This window comes from Marmota monax, unplaced genomic scaffold, assembly GCF_021218885.2.
Source record: "Marmota monax isolate L192 unplaced genomic scaffold, Marmota_monax_Labrador192_F-V1.1 WCK01_AAM20220418_F8-fsc00060, whole genome shotgun sequence".
Classification (NCBI taxonomy): domain Eukaryota; kingdom Metazoa; phylum Chordata; class Mammalia; order Rodentia; family Sciuridae; genus Marmota; species Marmota monax.
Window position 1 is genome coordinate 7,431,582 of NW_026692826.1, and position 18,419 is coordinate 7,450,000.

An 18,419-nucleotide genomic window follows, 5' to 3' on the forward strand; every position below is an offset into this window, starting at 1 on the left:
TTAACCTGGTGCTGGGGAATTGAACCCAGGTCCTTGAGCATACTAGGTAAGTGCTCTATCACTGAGCAATGCCTAGTCCCTGGATTTTTTAGATAGCTTTATATACATGAATTGAAATTTTATTTCAGCTTTTATGCAAATTCACTTATGGTCCTGAGTAATGAATTCTTTTGGAGTTAAAATCCTTCAACTGACCATCTGTATTTTTTTCTAGATGTAACCATCTCACCAACAAGGATTAATGAGAGCAGTGATAAAGTTTTAGTATTGAGCTCTTTTAGCTGCTCTCATGCTACATGTAATTGTAGAATTGTTTTCTTTAACTTTCACTAAACTCCTGTGAAGTATTGCTTTGGCCATTTTTTTGTGGGCCAAAAGCAATTTTGGATTTAGAGTACTTTGATTCTTCTGTTCTAGTAAACTTTAACTGCTGGTCTTGCTGTCTGTCTTTTTTTTTTTTTTTTGGTGTGTCTGTGTGTGTGTGTTTATTTTTTTGTTTCCTGCTGCTTTAGCTTGCAGAGATTAAAAATTGTCAATGATGTGATTGTTTAATTCACTTTGACACCTGTGCTCTGCCCAGCTCTTTGGGAAGGGTGTGATGTGTGGGTGTAGAAAGGGAAAGAAGACTGCAAATTTGTCAGTAGGACCATAGGGATTAGGGGTTGTACATATGTCAGAGTTGTATCTTTCTACACTTGTCTTAGAGATTTTCTTTAAATTTACTGGATTAGTGTATGTGGATAAATTTCTAAGAGCAATACTTTATAGTTTGTCTTTCCTGTAATCTAGTGGCCTGGATTTACTTTTTCATCAGAGATTTTCTGGGATTTGGAAATTATACCCCACAGGCTTTCTGTGAGGAGCACCTGATTTTCTAATGGAAGTGGGGGATGTGAAATAAGGACATGGAAATAAAGATGGGAGTGGGGGATGCGAAATAAAGACAACCAATTTTCAGGAGGACATCCTGCTACGACATCACCCCTGCTTGCACAGAGGGAGGAGCAGCCTGGCAGATCTGGCTTTGGCTCCTGCACTAGACATACTTCTGTACACATGTTTGTGAGTGAGGAGATGCTAGTATGTTGAGGCTCAGATTGGTTTTTTTTTTTTGCTTCTCACATCTTTTTCTGTTTATGGTATTGTATTTTATTTACTTTAATAGACCAGTTATAATCTACATCTCTCAAATTGAAATAATTTTACAGGATTTAACAGATTTTTATTACATGCTATACAGTGTAGGAATGTATTATATGTATTATAGTATATTATGTATTATGTGCTATATAGTGCACAAAATTATTTTGAAATAAAAACTAAAATAAGGATTATTCATTTTTGGAAGGTAGTTGTAAATGTTACTTCTGTATTGCTCTTGACAAAAAAAAAACAACAACCATTTTAAGTGATGCTATTTTAGAAAAACAATCATAGTTTCAAGACTTTTTTTTTTTTTTTTTTAAATAATCAAGGGTATTCTTTCAGTTGGTCAGACCCTTGGCTTATACATAGATAGCCTCAGTGAGTACATTTCTAGCATGAGTCTGGCTCTCAACCAGCAGTCAGCTCCCTGTGGACTCTTATGTCCTCATTGAACATGTCCTGAACTTGTCTCCTATGGACCAGCTTATTTTTTTCCCAAAGCAAACACTGATCTTTTTTGACCCCAGATTCCACATGCAGTGCGCTTGAAAGTGTGGTTGGCTTTAGTAACAAATGTAACTTCCGCCTCTCATCAATATTCTTCTACACCACCATGTTTGCCTGGATTATTGCAAGAGACATTGGTTAAATGACTCCTCTACCCCTCTCTCTGTGCCAAAGGAGTCCTGTTGAAGTGTAAGTTGGACAGGACTCTTCTCCTTTGAGGTGTCCTTGATGATTTTTTTTTCTGCCAGAATACAAGCCAAAGCTCTTGTGGCCTGCAGGGCTGCCACTCTCACTTTCCTGAGGTGCAGCCTTCTCTCTCCTTTTTGGTGTACTCTCCCGTTTATGTTACTGCAACTCCATACTTCCATCTCACTGCTTCTCATCCCACCTCCGGGCTTTGTGGTGCTCTTCCTTCTGCTGGGATCTCTGTTCTTGTTTATTTGAGTGCCCACCACCATCTCCCTCTTTTTTTACAAGTTACATTGCTGAACCCTCCCACCCCCACAAAAGAAAGAAAGAAAGAAAGAAAAATTTCAACCCTTCACTCTCATTTCAGAGCCTCCTTCTTGATTTTTTTTTCCTTCCTCCTACTACTTTCTGGTGTTTAATATGCTTTCTGTGTTCCTTTTCTTTCTATCCTTGTTGCCTGTCTCTTTGGCTAGGTGGGGTTTTTTTCCCCCTGAGCACAGGGACTTTCAGAGCTATCTAGAACCATTCATTGTATAATAGTAGATCCTTAATAAATATATGAATTGAATGTTTACATGGATGACTTGCAGTGCCATGAAAGAGTTGTGCTACGGGTTTAGTGCCACTTTGTCTTGTTCATGAGCTATATGGTAGTAGGATGAAGCTCCAGGAAGGTATGATTTTAATAGTCAGATTTTTCATTTAGGTGCAGAACCCACCTATAGCTAACACCCAGTGATTAATGTACTGAGGCAGGGAATTAAGATAGAGATGCATGAGTATTTCTTAAACGGAAAGCATTTAAGTTGGATCTTTGGAGAATAGAGGTTTGGTTTTATTTCTCATACTGTGTAGATTTTACATTTTAAAATTATGTTAAAATAATATTTCAATGGCTGTGAAGGAGAGCCTGTATTCAATGATCACACATTGCTGGCAATATTATATCAGTTGGTAATTTTATGCTATTCAGTCATAATTGGCTTACATGTTTTTAACTGAGGATCATATTGAGACTGTTGCACTACTCATACTTTATTCCAAGTATGGAGAATACATACTTAAGTTCAAATTTTGGGTGAATAAATGCTTTACATTTGCGCATAATTGAGATGTGATTTAACCTTATAAATTGTTATTCCTCAAGATATTTAGCTTTAGACATTTAGCAATTGTTATAACATGACATGAAGTGAAAAAATTCCCTCCCTGTTTACTTTAGTTCTTTTCTGTCTTCAGTATAATATTTTTGTATTAAACATTTTAGTTAATATTTTTACTGTATTACAAACTGCACTGTGGTTTCCAAGTTCAGATATCTTAAATTATACTTGCTCATGTAAATAAGCTGCGCTTTGCAACTTTGGGTTTTTAACCTTTGTTCTTTGCTATTAGCTTTATGTTTTTGTAATTATACAAAAATGGAGGACAGTAGGGAACTTGTGACTTAAATGGACTCTTATTACTATATTCCTTCTGAAGGAAATTAAAAATTAATTTTATGCCAGTCAAGCAGAAACAAAATATAGAATATCTTGTACTATTTTTTCCCAGTATTTAATATTATCATAGTTTTTACCTTCAGTGTTGTAATTATCCTTCAATTTTAATGATTGATGGTGTGACTAGTTATTTATAGTTATGGAGTGTGTATTGTTCATAGTTATTATTGCCTACCATATAAAAAAGAATGAATGTTATTTTTAGTTAATGTAAGCATATTAAATGCATAATGAAGTCACAGTCATTTAAAAATTCAGGATTATTAGTTTGTCCTGCAAACCAAAGTTTCCTTATATTATATAAACAAAAACAAAATAGCCTAGATATTCAAAGAAGCATTCACAGTTTTAGTCATTATCTTGTTCTTGGGTTTCTATGCAAGTCTCTTCTGTGAGACTGCTGTACTTTACAGTCTTAAGCTGCCCATTGTGCAAACATGACCAGATGAATTCAGTGTTTAATGTTAAGAATCTTATAACATGCCAATTTGATTTGTAGCCTTTCATATCATAGAATGCTAATTAAAATCATATTTTTGCATATGTCATGCCTTTCATGTACATATGCAAATAGATTCTGTTGCCTTTCAGCTATTAGTAATTAACTTTATGAAGGACAGCTGTAATACATAATTAACAAAAATGTTTGCAAGCCCCTTTTCACTGAAAGTTACAACAGTAATTTTTTTTTTCTTTTACTTATCAAGAGAGCCATCTCAGTTTGTTGCTTCTGAGTGGGAACTAAATTGTTTTAAATAATCACATGACATAATTAAATTGATGTTGTTCTGTGTTCAGTAGAAGAATGGTGCTCCATGCACTGGCTGCTGACTCCTGTCCATTTCATATTTATGTAAGCAATATCAAATTAAGTAAACTGATTCTTCTGTAAAATAAGATAATTTGTCAGGTAATACTTTTTGTTTTAGCTATTTATATTTCCTAGCAGTAAACCATTTTTTTTTTTTTTTTGGTTCTGGAGACACAGTAAACATAGTTTAAAAACCCCTCTGCAAATCGCTACCATGATTTTAAGAAAGCTTCATGAAAACTATTCATTTACTAATTTGTAGGCCTTTAAATAGTTAATTGAACGATATTGTCTCAAATTCATTTTATAATGAAAGTATGGGATTGGCTAGGGGGCAGTGAGTGTTATATTGAGGTCCTTCTTTATCTTTCCTACCAACTTTCAGTGGAGACAGGTTCTAAGAAACTGTAGTCATTGTTTTGATCATTTGGTCACTGGCAGTAAACCCAGGTAAGAAAATGAACCAGTCAGTTTCAGTGCAGTTATTTCCTTTGCTTTCCAAGTATTACAGCATATGCAATAACAAGCTTTCTGTTTAAGAAAAATGCCACTATGGTATGCATTTTCATGTTTTCTGAATATAAACATATGTTGGTATTATCCTTAAATATTTTCTATATAGATGTCTAGTAGAAAGCCAAGTTTTAGTTCTATAATTACTTTCATTTATTTTTTAGGGTTGCTTTTGTAATGAAGAAGCACTTAAATACTCATCTGCTAGGCAAACATGGAGTTGGCACCCCAAAAGAAAGGTAATTTCCATTTTTTAATTTAACAAATATAATTAAATTATTATTTTAGGCTTTCTTTATCAACATGATTTTTTAGAATTTTTTATCAAGTCAGTCCATTTTATTTTTCATTGTGGTATTTTGTTGTTGAATATTGTTTTTTATGTCATCTTCCCAGAAAAATATAACAGTGTACATTAATTTTTTTTTTTTATTAAATTGCAGTCTGGAAATATTTGAAGTGTTTGTGGGACTTTGAAACAATTTTCAAGCACTGAATAGTTAAATTGTGGGAAATCATCCTTTGTAGCCACTTTTGCATGTGCTAAACTAAATATGTGAAACCAAACTTTGTATTTTTAACTTTGGAGTTTTAAAATAACATTTTTGAATTCTTACTGTAGTCTTAAATATTGCTGATATTAAAAAAGAAATACATCTTGTAACTTACCAAAATAATACTACAGTTGCCATGTCATGAAAAATAACACTACAATTATTATGTCATCAACTGCCAGATTTTCTGTCTCTTGGTACTATATCATAATTAGCTTCATCACATAGACTTAATTATATTAGGTGAACTGAAATAGAGCAGTTTCAGTTACCAGGTGAACTGGCTACTTTTGAAATTTTTAAGCCTTTAAAATGTGCACCTCACTCAGGTGTAGCATGAGCACTGCCATTTCCCTTGTATATAGTGTAGATTGCCAGCTTCTTTTCAGTGCCCCAAGATGATATCCAAATGCCCCAGACACTCCTGGAAACCTTAGTTTCTAGTACTATATTAAAATGTCCATAATGATGCAAATTCTTCTTGTACTCTGAAGAGTGAAGCCTCTTCAGCCTTTTTTGTATGGGTTAAATAGCCCTTTTAAAAAATGTAAAATGCTCCTTTGGTATTTTGTGTGTTTTTGAGGAGTTTGACTTGACTTTTCTGCAGAAGAGGTTGTTGTTTTTTTTTTTTGTTTGTTTGTTTGTTTGTTGTACCAGGGATTGAACCTTGGGGCACTTGATCACTGAGCCACATCTCCGGCCCTATTTTGTATTTTATTTAGAGACAGGGTCTCACTGAGTTGCTTAACAACTCTCTTTTGCTGAGGCTGGCTTTGAACTTGCAGTCCTCCTGCCTTAGTCCCCTGAGCCACTGGGATTACAGGTGTGCACCATCTACTCTATATATTATACATTTGAACCCAAACATACCATTTTGCTTTTTATTTAGGAATTTTAAAAAATTGAAATATTTGTTCATAGTGTACCATATCCAGATCCAAACTGCATATGAGTAATTCATCTACCCATATATGTACATTTATACACATGTACCTACACATATATATGCTATCAATATTTAGTTATCTTTCAAACACCTTAAAACAATATTTTGACATTGTTTTCAATCAGATATTCGCCATTGTTTTTTCTGTTTATTTTTTTCCTATGTATTTCAGGCTTCTTTCACTTATTTTAGTTCTAAATATATAAAAGGAGACCAAAAAGCTAGAAAAGGTATGCTAGTTAACTTTCTATTACCATGACCAAATACCTGACATAGTCAACTTAAAAGGAAGAAATGTATATTTTGAATCAGGGTTTCAGAAATTTTGACCATTGGTGGATGCTGAGCCTGATTGCTTTGGGCCTATGGTATCACAGTGTATCATAGGGGGAGTGTGGTAGAGGAGGCTGTTCACCTCATGATGTCTGGGAAGCAAAAAACAGACAGGAAGAAACCAGGGTCCTTAGTTTCCCCCTTTAGGAGCACATCCTTAGTCACTTGATTTCCTTCCACTAGGCCTCAACTCTTAAAATTTCTAATGTCTTTCAGTAGTGCCACAGACTGGTGGTGCCTTCAATACATGGTCCTTTGGAAGCCATTCCACTTTCAAACCACAGCAGAAAGATTGAATGGCTTTCTCCTCTTGGAGATACGGTGAGCTTTTATGATGAGACGTGACACTATTTTTTTTTTTTTTTTGCCCTAAAATCAGGAAACAAATCTAAGATTGGAAAATACACCTACATTCTGGATTATTACTTTTTAATATTCCAAGTGGCAATATTTATCTAAACCAGATATTTTTGAATGTTTATCCTACTGAAGAGGCTTGTTTTTCCTAACTTCCACTGAAATGTAATTTTATAATCTGCAACTGTAGCTAGAGGAGACTATCGTTTTAGTTCTGTAATCAGCCCGAGGAATGCCAAAAGGCTTCTTTTTGTTTTATTTCCATGGTTTTAGGAAGCAAGGAAATTCTGCCAGCATGCTGAACCTCCAGTTTGGGGCATAACTGTTCTCTCAATTAAATTAAATATTTTCCTTACCTATTTGAAACATTAATGCTTTGACTGTAATTTTAAAACTTGCTATATTTTTAAATTCTCCAAGACAGTGTAATCAGTTTACTTTTTACGTTTTGAATTTGATTCTTTCCTCTAATGCATTGCATATTAGGGCAAATAGTAATAGAAGTTAGTTAAATAGACTGTGACAATTAAATTAATAATGCATTTTGTTTGCAAGTATTTAGGCCTTGTAGTTTGACTGATATATGCAAAATATTATTTATTAAAAATTAATTTATATACTTTAAAATTTGATGAACTTATACATTTTGTCAGCATGATTATCACTGGAAAAATATTACTAAATAATTTCAAAAATTTTTGACACTTCATGAACACTTGAAGTTATGGCTTCTGTAAGAACATAGTTCTTTTTTAAAAGAATGTATTTATTTTAATTAGGTATATAGGACAGCAGAATGCATTTTGATTCATTGTACATAGTTGCAGCACAACTTTTCATTTCTCTGTACATGATGTAGCGTTGTACCATATGTGCAATCATATATGTACCTAGGGTCCTTAAATTAGCACTAACTTTTTTATGGTAGTATATATTACAGTATTTCTGAGGTCTTTCACACTTAAAAACAAACAACTAATTGTTAACCATCCATTTGTTGTTCTAAAATAATAAATTCTAATTTATTGGCATGTTCATTCCAGTGTTTCCTATTTCCAATGAATAATTCTCTCTGTATTGAAAGTTAGCCAAATATCTTTATAACTCTTTGAATTCATTCATAGTAATCTAAGAACACCACAATGGAGCAGCCATTGCAAATGCATCTCCTGTGAGTGCCAGGTGTCTATGACTGTGGAACTGTTTGGCATGTACAGTTCAGTGCCTGGGATCAGCTGGGCTTTGAATGCCTGCGTAAATAGGAGGGAAGGTTTGCTCAGAATCCCCCATTTGACATATTAGTTTTTGGTGTGCACGCGCGTGTGTGTGCGTGTGTGTGTGTGTGTGTATGTATGATCAAGAAAGGTCTGTGTAGGTAATGCTCTGGAAGGCTAATGAACGCATGGCTTTCACATTAGAAAGTGTCTTTTGAAATATAAGTATTTAACAGTTATGTAGCCGAAAGAAATGTATCTGTGCCTTTACCAGTGAGTATCTACATCTGAACCTCAGTATCTTTTCTGTGGAGCCATATTTGGAAGTGTCTGTTAAAGTCTTTGCTTGCAGTTAGTCATTTACTGTCAGCACAGCTGTGGGGTGTGTGCAGGCTCTGGGCTAGTTAGTATTTCTATAGAATTTCCTTCAAGGTCATTCAAATTGGGAGTCCTCCAACTTGTGCTGGACCCTCCTCTTTTCTCAGATGTTAGGGATTTAGTGTTAGCTGGCCTCTCCTCTTTTCTCAGATGTTGGGGATTTAGTGTTAGCTGGCCTCTCCTCTTTTCTCAGATGTTAGGGATTCAGTGTTAGCTGTCTTCCTTTCAACTGCATCTTTGATAACTGTTGGTAAATAAAACCATTACCCCCATTGGTTTTCACTGTGGGCAGGCAAGACAGGCAGCCCTGATGGTTGTTCCATTGTCCTTTAAGGCACTAATATGAGACAGGAATTACATAGGTTTTTGAAAGTCATTTCACTTCCTTCTCTTTTTTTGTCTGGAAAAGTTTGTATGTTAAAATTATATAGAATTGGGTCAAATGGTGGTTCTATTCCCAGATTACCAAGGAATCTCCATATTGCTTTCCATATTGGCTGCACCAATTTGCAGTGCCACCAGCAATGTATGAGTGTACCTTTTTCCCCACATCCTTGCCAACACTTATAGGGCAGAGGGGTGGGAGGGAAAGGGAGGGGGAAGAGGATTAGTAAGCATGGTGGAATGTGATAGACATCATCATCCAAAGTACATGTATGAAGACACGAATTGGTGTCAACATACTTTATATACAGAGATATGAAAAATTGTGCTGTATACATGTAATAAGAATTGTAATGTATTTGCAGTTGTTTATTTTTTTAAAAAAATTGAAAAAAAAAACCCAGAAAAAAAAATTATATAGAAGCATCATCCTTGTTTTCTACTTTTCCAGTTTAGATGTAAGCTTCACACTCTTCACAAAACTTGAAAATATCTTGCAGAACACAAACGTTTCTGGGAAAAGCACGCCTGCATGCACCTACCATGGTGATTGGTAATTCTGTACCAAGGGTACTGGGGTTGTTTAGAAATATAGATTACATCATGTGAGTGAAATATATTTTATAAAAAGCCTGATGTTAAATAGAATAGTATGCTAAAATTTTTCTTATTAGAAGAAATTCTGTTTATATGCTTAAGTCCTATTAATATTAAATTTTAGTTGTTGCTTCATTTTAAAGAAACAACTTTGAGTATGTTCTCTCATTGTATATGGCTTCTTTAATTAAAGGACGATTTTCCTGTTTCTTTGGCATGGTGACTTGTTCTCATGGGTGTGTTGCCATTATATTCCATGTGCTGTTTCCATGCTCTGATCATTCTGGAGTGTGCTTGTATTCCAAGACTTTTTAGGCTCTCTTTCTCTTATTGACCCATTACTTACTGGTTGTCTTTTCTCATTTCTTCCTTCCTATTCATGGTTTGCAATCTTTTTGTTCTTTTTCTTTGTCCCCCATGAGGGCTAATTTAGGAAAAATAAAGTATTTATGGACTCCTCTCTGCTTTAAAAATATTTACACAAGAAACAGCTCTGTGGACTAAAGTGGATAAAAAAAAAATGTCCATTTTTTTTTTATCTTGCCAAGTTTATTTTCCTAAGTTGGGAGGGTGTTGGATTTAACTTAAAACTACTTTTGCTGGGGCACAGGACTGCCTTTCTTCCATCTTCTACCATATCTCCATTTGTGGACAGTTAAATATAAATGATATCCTGTGCTCTTATGACATGGTTATTATGAAAAAGTAAAGAGGTGGCCTTTTGAGATAATCACTCTCCATGGAAAGGTAGATAGGAGTCACATCAGTTCATCCAAAGCCCAGGTTATGATTTTTAAAACTTACTTTCTGCATTTACTAGCTTTAACCAACAATGTATTATAATAGTTCATATTGAGATAAATGTATAATTTCAAGTACTGTTTTCTTGCTGAGATTTGTGAAGTATTTCTCAATTGCATTGATAATGTGGATTTTTTTTGGTTGTAGTTACTTTATGAGCTATGTCTTACTACTGAAATGGATATTTGGTTTAATTTCTGCTTTTAAGTTTTCCAGGAGAAAGTTAACAAGTAAGTATCAGTTGTGTAGAATATCAAGATTGCTTGTGATTCCACTGCTCATCTCTGGGGCAGTGGAGAACCCTCCACTTCAGGTCATCTCCATTGGGCCCCTCAGCTCTCAGGAAGCAACACGAGCTTTACTCCAGAATCAATGCATAGTCAAAAGCTACACAAATTATCTGTATTCCATGTTTTAGATAATTCACTTTAATATTCTGGAAACATTCCTTTCATTCACTTCTTAATCTGCTTTCAGTTCTATCCTCTCATTCTTCCTGTTTCCTTCTATGTGTTGTTTTTGTTTTCTTAATATAATTGACTTTAACAATTATACATTTCGTTATTATGACAATGAGTTAAATTCAAGAATATTTTAAGAAGAAACCACAGTAACTCATATTTATTGAAAATATAGTATTTGGGATGATGTTGATGAAAATGTGTCATGTCTTTGTCATAAGGCTCAGGGAAGTGATTTCTCTCTGGTCTCTATTCCAGGAAGTTCTGCTTTTCTGAAACAATTTGTCATTTTAGTCTTGGGTAGTAGCGAATCATGTATGTAATTGAGTTTTCCTCTTTATGTTTACTGCTGGGAAGCTCAGGGCCAAAATTGTGATCCATCTCTAGCAAGTGGGAAGGACTTCAGGGAATGTGTTTTATTTACTACTGTTATTTCCAGTTTCATCCTTTTTTCCCTTAAGGGAAAGTCCCATTTTATGTAAGCGATATATTTTAACAACCTTACATAAATCAAAACCACATAATTCAAGAGCAGTTTTGCAATTGGAATTTTTTAAAAAGTCAAGTCAATATTTTTCTGGAAGTGCATATATCTTTAGCAACTTGTTTTTGGGGGCACTTTGTTGAACATTGTTTAGTCCTGTCATTAGATAGTTTTTAAAGTGTCCTAGCCTATGAAAATTTTGTGCAGTTCTGTGTATTGCTTCCATGTGGTTTCTGATTCTTAGAATTTTGAATATTGCTTCCTTGTAGAGTTTGGTGTTCAGACACATTTATTTAGTCCTCCCCACCCCAGTCAGGGAGGTTTCCCCCCCTTTTGTACCAGGGTCTCTGGCTGTATCAAAAATACTGATTCTTTTAGTGTATCTCGGTTGTATTGATAAATTAATGTGTGTTTTGGCTTTAAAAGAAATGCTTATGATAGTAAATGTGAAATTTTAAGTGAAAGTAGTATATATAACAGAAGTTAAGATTTTTTTCCTACCTTTTTTCTGATATTTATCCTTTCATTTTTATGTCCACACATTTTTATGTGTTTTCTTCCTAGGCATTTAAGTAAACATGCATATTATATGATTCATATTCTTTAGAACATACTAGGGTTTTAAATATTGTTTTCCGTTAAGATGTGAACTCTTTTAGTAAAGGGAGCAGTTACTCCTGCCTGAGGGCTGTTATGGAGTGATGGTAAATAAGGACATGTCATTCATCACTGATTATTTATTTTTAAGCAAACTTTAGCATATTCATTACTTTGTTCAAAATGTAGATGGGATGCAGTGCTTGAAGATGACATAGCCTTCCTTCTCGTGAACCTTAATTGTGTTGTTCATGGATGGAGGGATAACACATACATAAAGGAAAGGAGAATGTTATCAAGAGTTAGATTCTGATGCCAGTAAAACATGGTGCTATTCCAGGGAGTGGGTGGGAAGGGTGCTTCTTTAGCTGGGGTATTTATAAAAGCCCTTTGTATAGGGCTGTGTTTGAAGTGAAGCATGGCCTTAGAGCATTTCAAAATCCCCGCGAGGCTTGTGGTTTTTTTTGTTGTTGTTGTTTGTTTGTTTGTTTTTTGGCTGGGGGGTGCATTACTGGGGATTGAACTCAGGGACACTTGACCACTGAGCCACATCCCCAGCCCGGTTTTGTATTTTATTTGGGGACCGGGTCTCACTGAGTTGCTTAGCACTTGACTTTTACGCGAGATCCTCCTGCCTCAGCCTCCTAGCTGCTAGGATTCTAGGTGTGTGCCACCATGCCAGACTAAGAATGTGATTGTTTTTATCCCCTGTTTTGAGAGCTCAGGGACCTTGAATACAGCTTGGGCAAAGGGACCTAAGGGAAGAAATGAGATCCCAGAGATGTGTTTGCACTGTTTTAGGAAATAGAAACCAATGAGATGATTTTCTTGAGGAAGGATTTTGAGACTCTGAGGATGACACTTGGAGACTTAGCTGGAATCAGGCTGAGAGGCCTGACTGTGGCTTTGCCAGTGATCTTTTACTGTTTGCATAAAGGAAGCTGGTATAGTTGAGAACATGTAGAACTATGTCTCTGACAGTGTGGAAGATTAGCTTCAGGGAAAGGTGGTGGGCACGTACACTGTCACTTGTGTGGAGACACCAGTGCTGAGCTCCTCACCTCCCCTGGCTGCTCCCTGGGCTTTTCACCTGCCTGGCGACACATTCAGTTCCTTTCTTCCTTAATTCACGTTGCTGACCCACTTGCAAATAAGCCTTTTAATCATCCATTGTATTTTGTTGGAAAAATTCTTTCCTACTCACTTCTCTTATTTGGTTCCACAGGTTTTGCAATACAGTTACCCAACATACCACTTCTCTTGGAACACTTCAAAACATATATTTGTTTTAAGTCCCATCTGAGGCCTGTCTTCTCTGAGTTCCTTTCTTGTTTATTCCAACTTTTATTGATCTTTTTCATCAAATTTCAATGGAACATTAGATGATACAGAGTTAATTTATATAAATGTATAGAAATATCTGTAAATGAAATATTAGGTTAGACATTCTTTTATCCTTTACACACATACCTTTATTATAGGTATGTCTCCCTGCCTTAAAAGGAAATCCAAAGATTGTAGTAATATTGCATGCATTATAATCATCTTATCCAGTACTAGTTCATAAGTTATTAGGTCACAGATATGTGGTTTATATTTGATAATCCTTACTAAAATGACATCTATTTTATTTCATTTCTTATTTCATTCTTACATAGGAAAAAAGTAAAACTGAACTCTATAGAGGTACTGAGGTAGAACTTTAGTAGTATGAATGTTCCAGTTGCTTTTACATGTGATAATACATTAATGTTTAATGCAACAAATTAATTTTTAATTCATTTCTTTTTCTGCTACCATGTAGTCCAGTAGTACTCTCAAATTTTGATTTGAGAATATCTGCTCTTTTGAATTTTTAAGAACATAGGTGTTTTCTCTCAGCTTGTATCTTGAATATTTTTTGTCATTCTCTCATTTTATTTCACTTAAATTACTTTTAGAACACTGGGGCTTATACATCTGGACTCTGACTAAAATATGCCCTAAGTGCTTATCTTCAATTCCCACTCAGTACCAGAATTAAAGAGAACAAAGGCCTATATGTTCACTGCAGCCTTCAATTATGCTTAATTACCAACTTTGGTACAGTTTCATTATATATTAACTGACTTTTTTGTGAGAGTTTCTTTATATTCATAATGTCTTTTGCTTATAAAAGTCCAAATTAATTTTTTTCTGAGGAATTTTCAGGAAACAGAACTTTTTGGAAGTGATTTTTGTCAGGTCATATTAAAACAATTTGGTCATCCATTCTAAGAGATAAGAAATGAGTTTTCTATTTATGCTGTAGTACTATGATAGACAAAACGAAGGCTTAATATAGACTATTTTCTAAGATAGTTTTTTCCTGAATTCTTTGTGGGATCATCTGCATGATCTATTGTGAGGTTAGAAGAAAGGGACTGTCTACTCAGTGTGGTGTTTTCTCACATTTGCACTCACAGGAGAAAGTAAGATGATCTTGAAGCTCCACAGGAGACTTCTTTGTCTCATAATCACCCTGCAGTTCTGCAGAATGTCCATCATTCATTTCAGCTGATCTTTTACTCACTTTCAGTGGTGCTAGGGCTTAGTGGTAGAGCATTTGCCTAGTACGTGTGAGGCACTCGGTTTGATCCTCCGCAACAAAATAAATAAACTAAAGATAATTAGAAAAAAAAAAGAATCATTACCCTGATACTTACAAAGCTATTAATATTTCTCCATTTGAATCATATAAAATTGACCTTTAACAGGTTAAAAACAGTCAACTATTGTTAATTTCATGTGAATCAACTTAATTTCATTTTAAAAATGTTTCTAGCATATGATGTCAATATAAAGATCTGTTTTTCAGGGAAACATCTATTTCCATCCATTTTAATCAAATCATGGTCTCTTCTTGTTTTATGAATGATGATTTCTTAGGTACTGCTTAAGGTAGTAAGCTCAATATAGGAAAAGGTGGGTCAAGGTGAAATGAGAAGACATCTAAGCAGACTCTGCATGGTATTTTCACTCACTGTCCTACTGAAAGTCACTTCTCCCCATTTTTCTTCCTGGGGTCAGAGTGTATGTTTTTTCAAGGGTCAATTTTTGTCGCACTCTTTAAAGCTTTCCCTAGATTATATCCCACATAGTCAATTCTTTCTTTGTAGAAGGCTGAAGTACCACTTAGCACATTCTGGTTTGTTTTCTTTTAAAAAGATATATTTCCTGGCTTCAGGCTACTTAGTTCATTTCTAGAGGGATAATCCTCAATTTTTTTCTCTTGAGCTTTGAGCTTTTGAGAGAGGAGTTGACAGTCATAATTATCAATGGACTCAGGATATTAAAACCTTCATTGAAATTTTCGTTCTCAAGACCTACTTTCATTTAGTGTAATTCATGATCTGTAGTCACAGTTTGAAGTTTTTGGAACTGTATTATGTGATTAAAATTGTATGTAACATGCATGCTCAACCTCAGTGCATTGCTCGGATGGTTGGTAGCTTTCCTGTCTGTGATACTAAAGATGCTCTCTTCTCAGTTTGCAGCTGGTGAAGCCACCATGTATTAATGTTTATAAAATTTCAAAAAATCACATATACATATATTTATGTATAATATTTTAAACTTTTAAAACTAATTGTTTTTAAATGATGAAATTCAAGAAGTTTTCACTATGGGAAACAGCAAATTTAACACAACATGCATATAAAAATTTTTATTTCAATTAGGCCCAACGTTTCTTTGAAGTTAATTAAAATGATAATATCCCTCTTTCATTCTTATGGTTCACTGTAGTGTTCAAAATGCCTTTTTCTCATCTTCTATTTATAATTATGTCATATGGCTATATCATATATTCTTGGCAATTAGATAGTGGTATACTTATTTCTGGGATAACAAATTTCAAACTAAATGTTTTTCTTTTAAGATTCATGTCTTTGTCTTTTTTCATGTATATTATTAATGTGATAAGATTTTTGACAATAAGGAAAAAGTAACTGAAGAAATTACACTAATGCTTATTTTTTAAATTAATACTAATGTATATGGGCATATTTCAAAGCTTTAGTGTGTTTGAAGAGATGGGAAAATATTGTTTTTATTTATTTCAAACTAATTTATTTTTGGTTTTCTTAACAACAACAAAAGTAAATGGTCAAATAAATAAAAACAAACCCCCAAGAACATTCACCTGAAGTGTAACCACGGAAGTGCACTGGAAGCTGAGTGCTCTGGTGGAGAATGGACAGGGCTCCATGCCCCGTCACCTCTGGAGCAGCTTCTCCACATCTCATAGGCCTGGGAAGGTCTCCTTCACACTGAAGAAGGTGTCTTCTGCACATAGAGATTTCCTTTTTATGTACTGGGCTGTTGAATTTTATAGATTTAACACTCTTAATGTTATTGATACCTGAGTAGCAGCACACCATGTAAGTTTCGGTAGAAATTCAGGTTTAAATTGAGTATGTTCAGAGACCATTCTGTCAGAGCCCATCACTTGGCCAGTGGGAGAACCCAGCATACGTATTTCAGAAAGCTCATTGTGAGTGGGTAATACCTAAAGAAGTGATGAAATAGAAAACCATTTAGTTCAAAGAACGCAACTGCTGGAAATGACATTAAAATAAAGAACCACAACATATCTAAGCATGTAATTATTCTTCACTAGAAGCAGAAGTTTAGGATATGTTAGAATCTGGAATGTAATGTTCTAGTGTTCAGGCTTGATGGTAAATGCACAGGGTGGTCTTTATATTACTGAGTGAACAAATAAAAATGATGTAGGGCAATTAAATCACGACAACCAAAGATTATTTCTAACTTGCTTACTTTGAGGCAAGACCTTAATTTCCCACTTTCAAGTGGTCCACCTATCTGCTTGTACCTAAGAGCATAGAAACTTTCCTATTCAGTGCGGGGAAAACTTTCTTGAATGTTGAAAACATGACTTTCTTGTTGGCTAATAAATATAAATGGAAAACATCTTACTTTCAATAAAAAATGTTCTTTTTTAGAAAATCATTACTGTTTATGGTAACAATTTATCTGAAGTAGCTGTACTGAAATGACTTGACTGTCTAGCTTGTGTTTATGATGAGACCTATTCATTTTGAGCATTTTAGGAAGGTTTTTCTAAGTAACAGATAGCTTGCAGTGGGGGCCATCAGCTGGCCACATTGTGCAGAAGTGCTGAGTGAAGAACTTTGGAGGAGAAGGGAGAAGTCAACCCTTGTTTGCCAGAGAGGACAGAAAGAAGAGAATTTCTTCTCAAATGCTCTCTCTCAGGAAGAAGAGTCAGACCCAGGGTTCAGGCTCTTGAGGATTTCTGCTCACTGGTAGGACTACTTGCCTATCTCAGCCTTTCCTAAGAAACACACATGATTAGCTGTGTCCCTGACACATCTTCATCCAAAAATGACATCTATCGGTTGTGATTTTCATTCAGAAATAACTTTCTTCTGGAATGCCTCTTATGTTTAGTTTATTACTGTGCTCTGCTTTCTAAGTATTATTTCCTCATAGTTTGCACTCTAGTTTCATTTGCCTTTTCTGCCAACTTTGATGGAGGCCCCTAGGATGATAGGAAAAGGCAGAATCCTGCTCAGCTGTCCTCATCTTGTTATCTAGTGTGTTGTGTCTGTGGCTACATGTATGTGTTCTTCTAGGAGACCCCATCATTTGTTATTATTTTTGTTTTGGTTACAAATTGATTGTTACTATAGTAAGGATATAGTAGAATGGTCTACAAAGTATAGGAGAAACTTTTTCAGTATTTTTCTTTCCTGGCATTATTCATAATTTTATTAATGATTTGAGACTGTTTGTAGAATCCTTAAACGTCTAAAAGTGTCACCTATTTTTTAAAATATCTTTATTTTATGTATTTTTATGTGATGCTGAGGATTGAACCCAGGGCCTCACACATGCTAGGTGAGAGCTCTACCACTGAGCCACAATCCCAGCCCCAAGTGTCACCTATTTTTTTTTTTTAATATTTTACCAAGTTTTTTGAAGGGATGTATATCCAAATAGCTTTATGAAGGTCTCAGTTCATACACCTTGCAAATATCAGTGGCTCACTATATTCTATTTGCCTTAACATCAAGTAGCTTATTGTAGAATAATATAGAAATCATGTGATTTTGGATTTTAAAGGGAAACTTTACATTTAATAGATGTAAAAAACAGTTTTAGAAAGACTTGCCTTTGGTTTAGTAATTATAAGATGTCACCTGTGTATTTTGTAATAGAATTTTTTTTTCTTTGGTAAAATAGCACTATGATTTTATAATTATTTGATAAACCTATACATTTATGCATATCTTTTGGTAAAATTGTGTATATCATGCTTAATAACTTCTCAGAAGTTTTAATCTTTGTAATGGTAATAAATTATATACTATTTAATGTATTTATGAGAGCTAAATTCTTTCTCTTTAACATTCTTATTGAGGAAAGAGAAAAATAACATAGAAGCAGAGTAACTTTGAGTGAATAAGAAGTGCTTGTTTTTATTCTGCAGCAAATTGTTGTAAAACTTTTATAATGATCCAGTCTGTTGAGCTATTTTTTCTTTCAAGGCTGACATCATTACTGTTAACATTACTTGAGATACAAAATAACAAGGGCTCTCTTCTTAATCCTGTTATACAAATGTAACAAAAACATATTCAT

General features: G+C 34.5%; 1 protein-coding gene across 7 annotated transcripts in view; it reads left to right on the forward strand.

The window, feature by feature from the left end:
* Positions 1–18,419, forward strand: part of Znf407 (zinc finger protein 407) — a 433,003-nt gene that overhangs the window by 166,454 nt on the left and 248,130 nt on the right. For 5 of the 7 annotated variants that reach the window (XR_009227120.1, XR_009227121.1, XM_046448589.2 and 2 more), the window contains exon 4: positions 4,833–4,907. The exons of 1 other annotated variant lie outside the window; for it this stretch is intronic. Coding sequence is in view for 4 of the 6 variants with exons in the window: in XM_046448589.2 (XP_046304545.1) it covers positions 4,833–4,907 (75 nt within the window). In the remaining 2 variants the exon portion in view is untranslated. Of the gene's footprint in view, positions 1–4,832; positions 4,908–6,717; positions 7,422–18,419 lie in introns of those variants that run through there. One more of the 7 variants, XM_058580689.1, reaches the window with a different exon arrangement.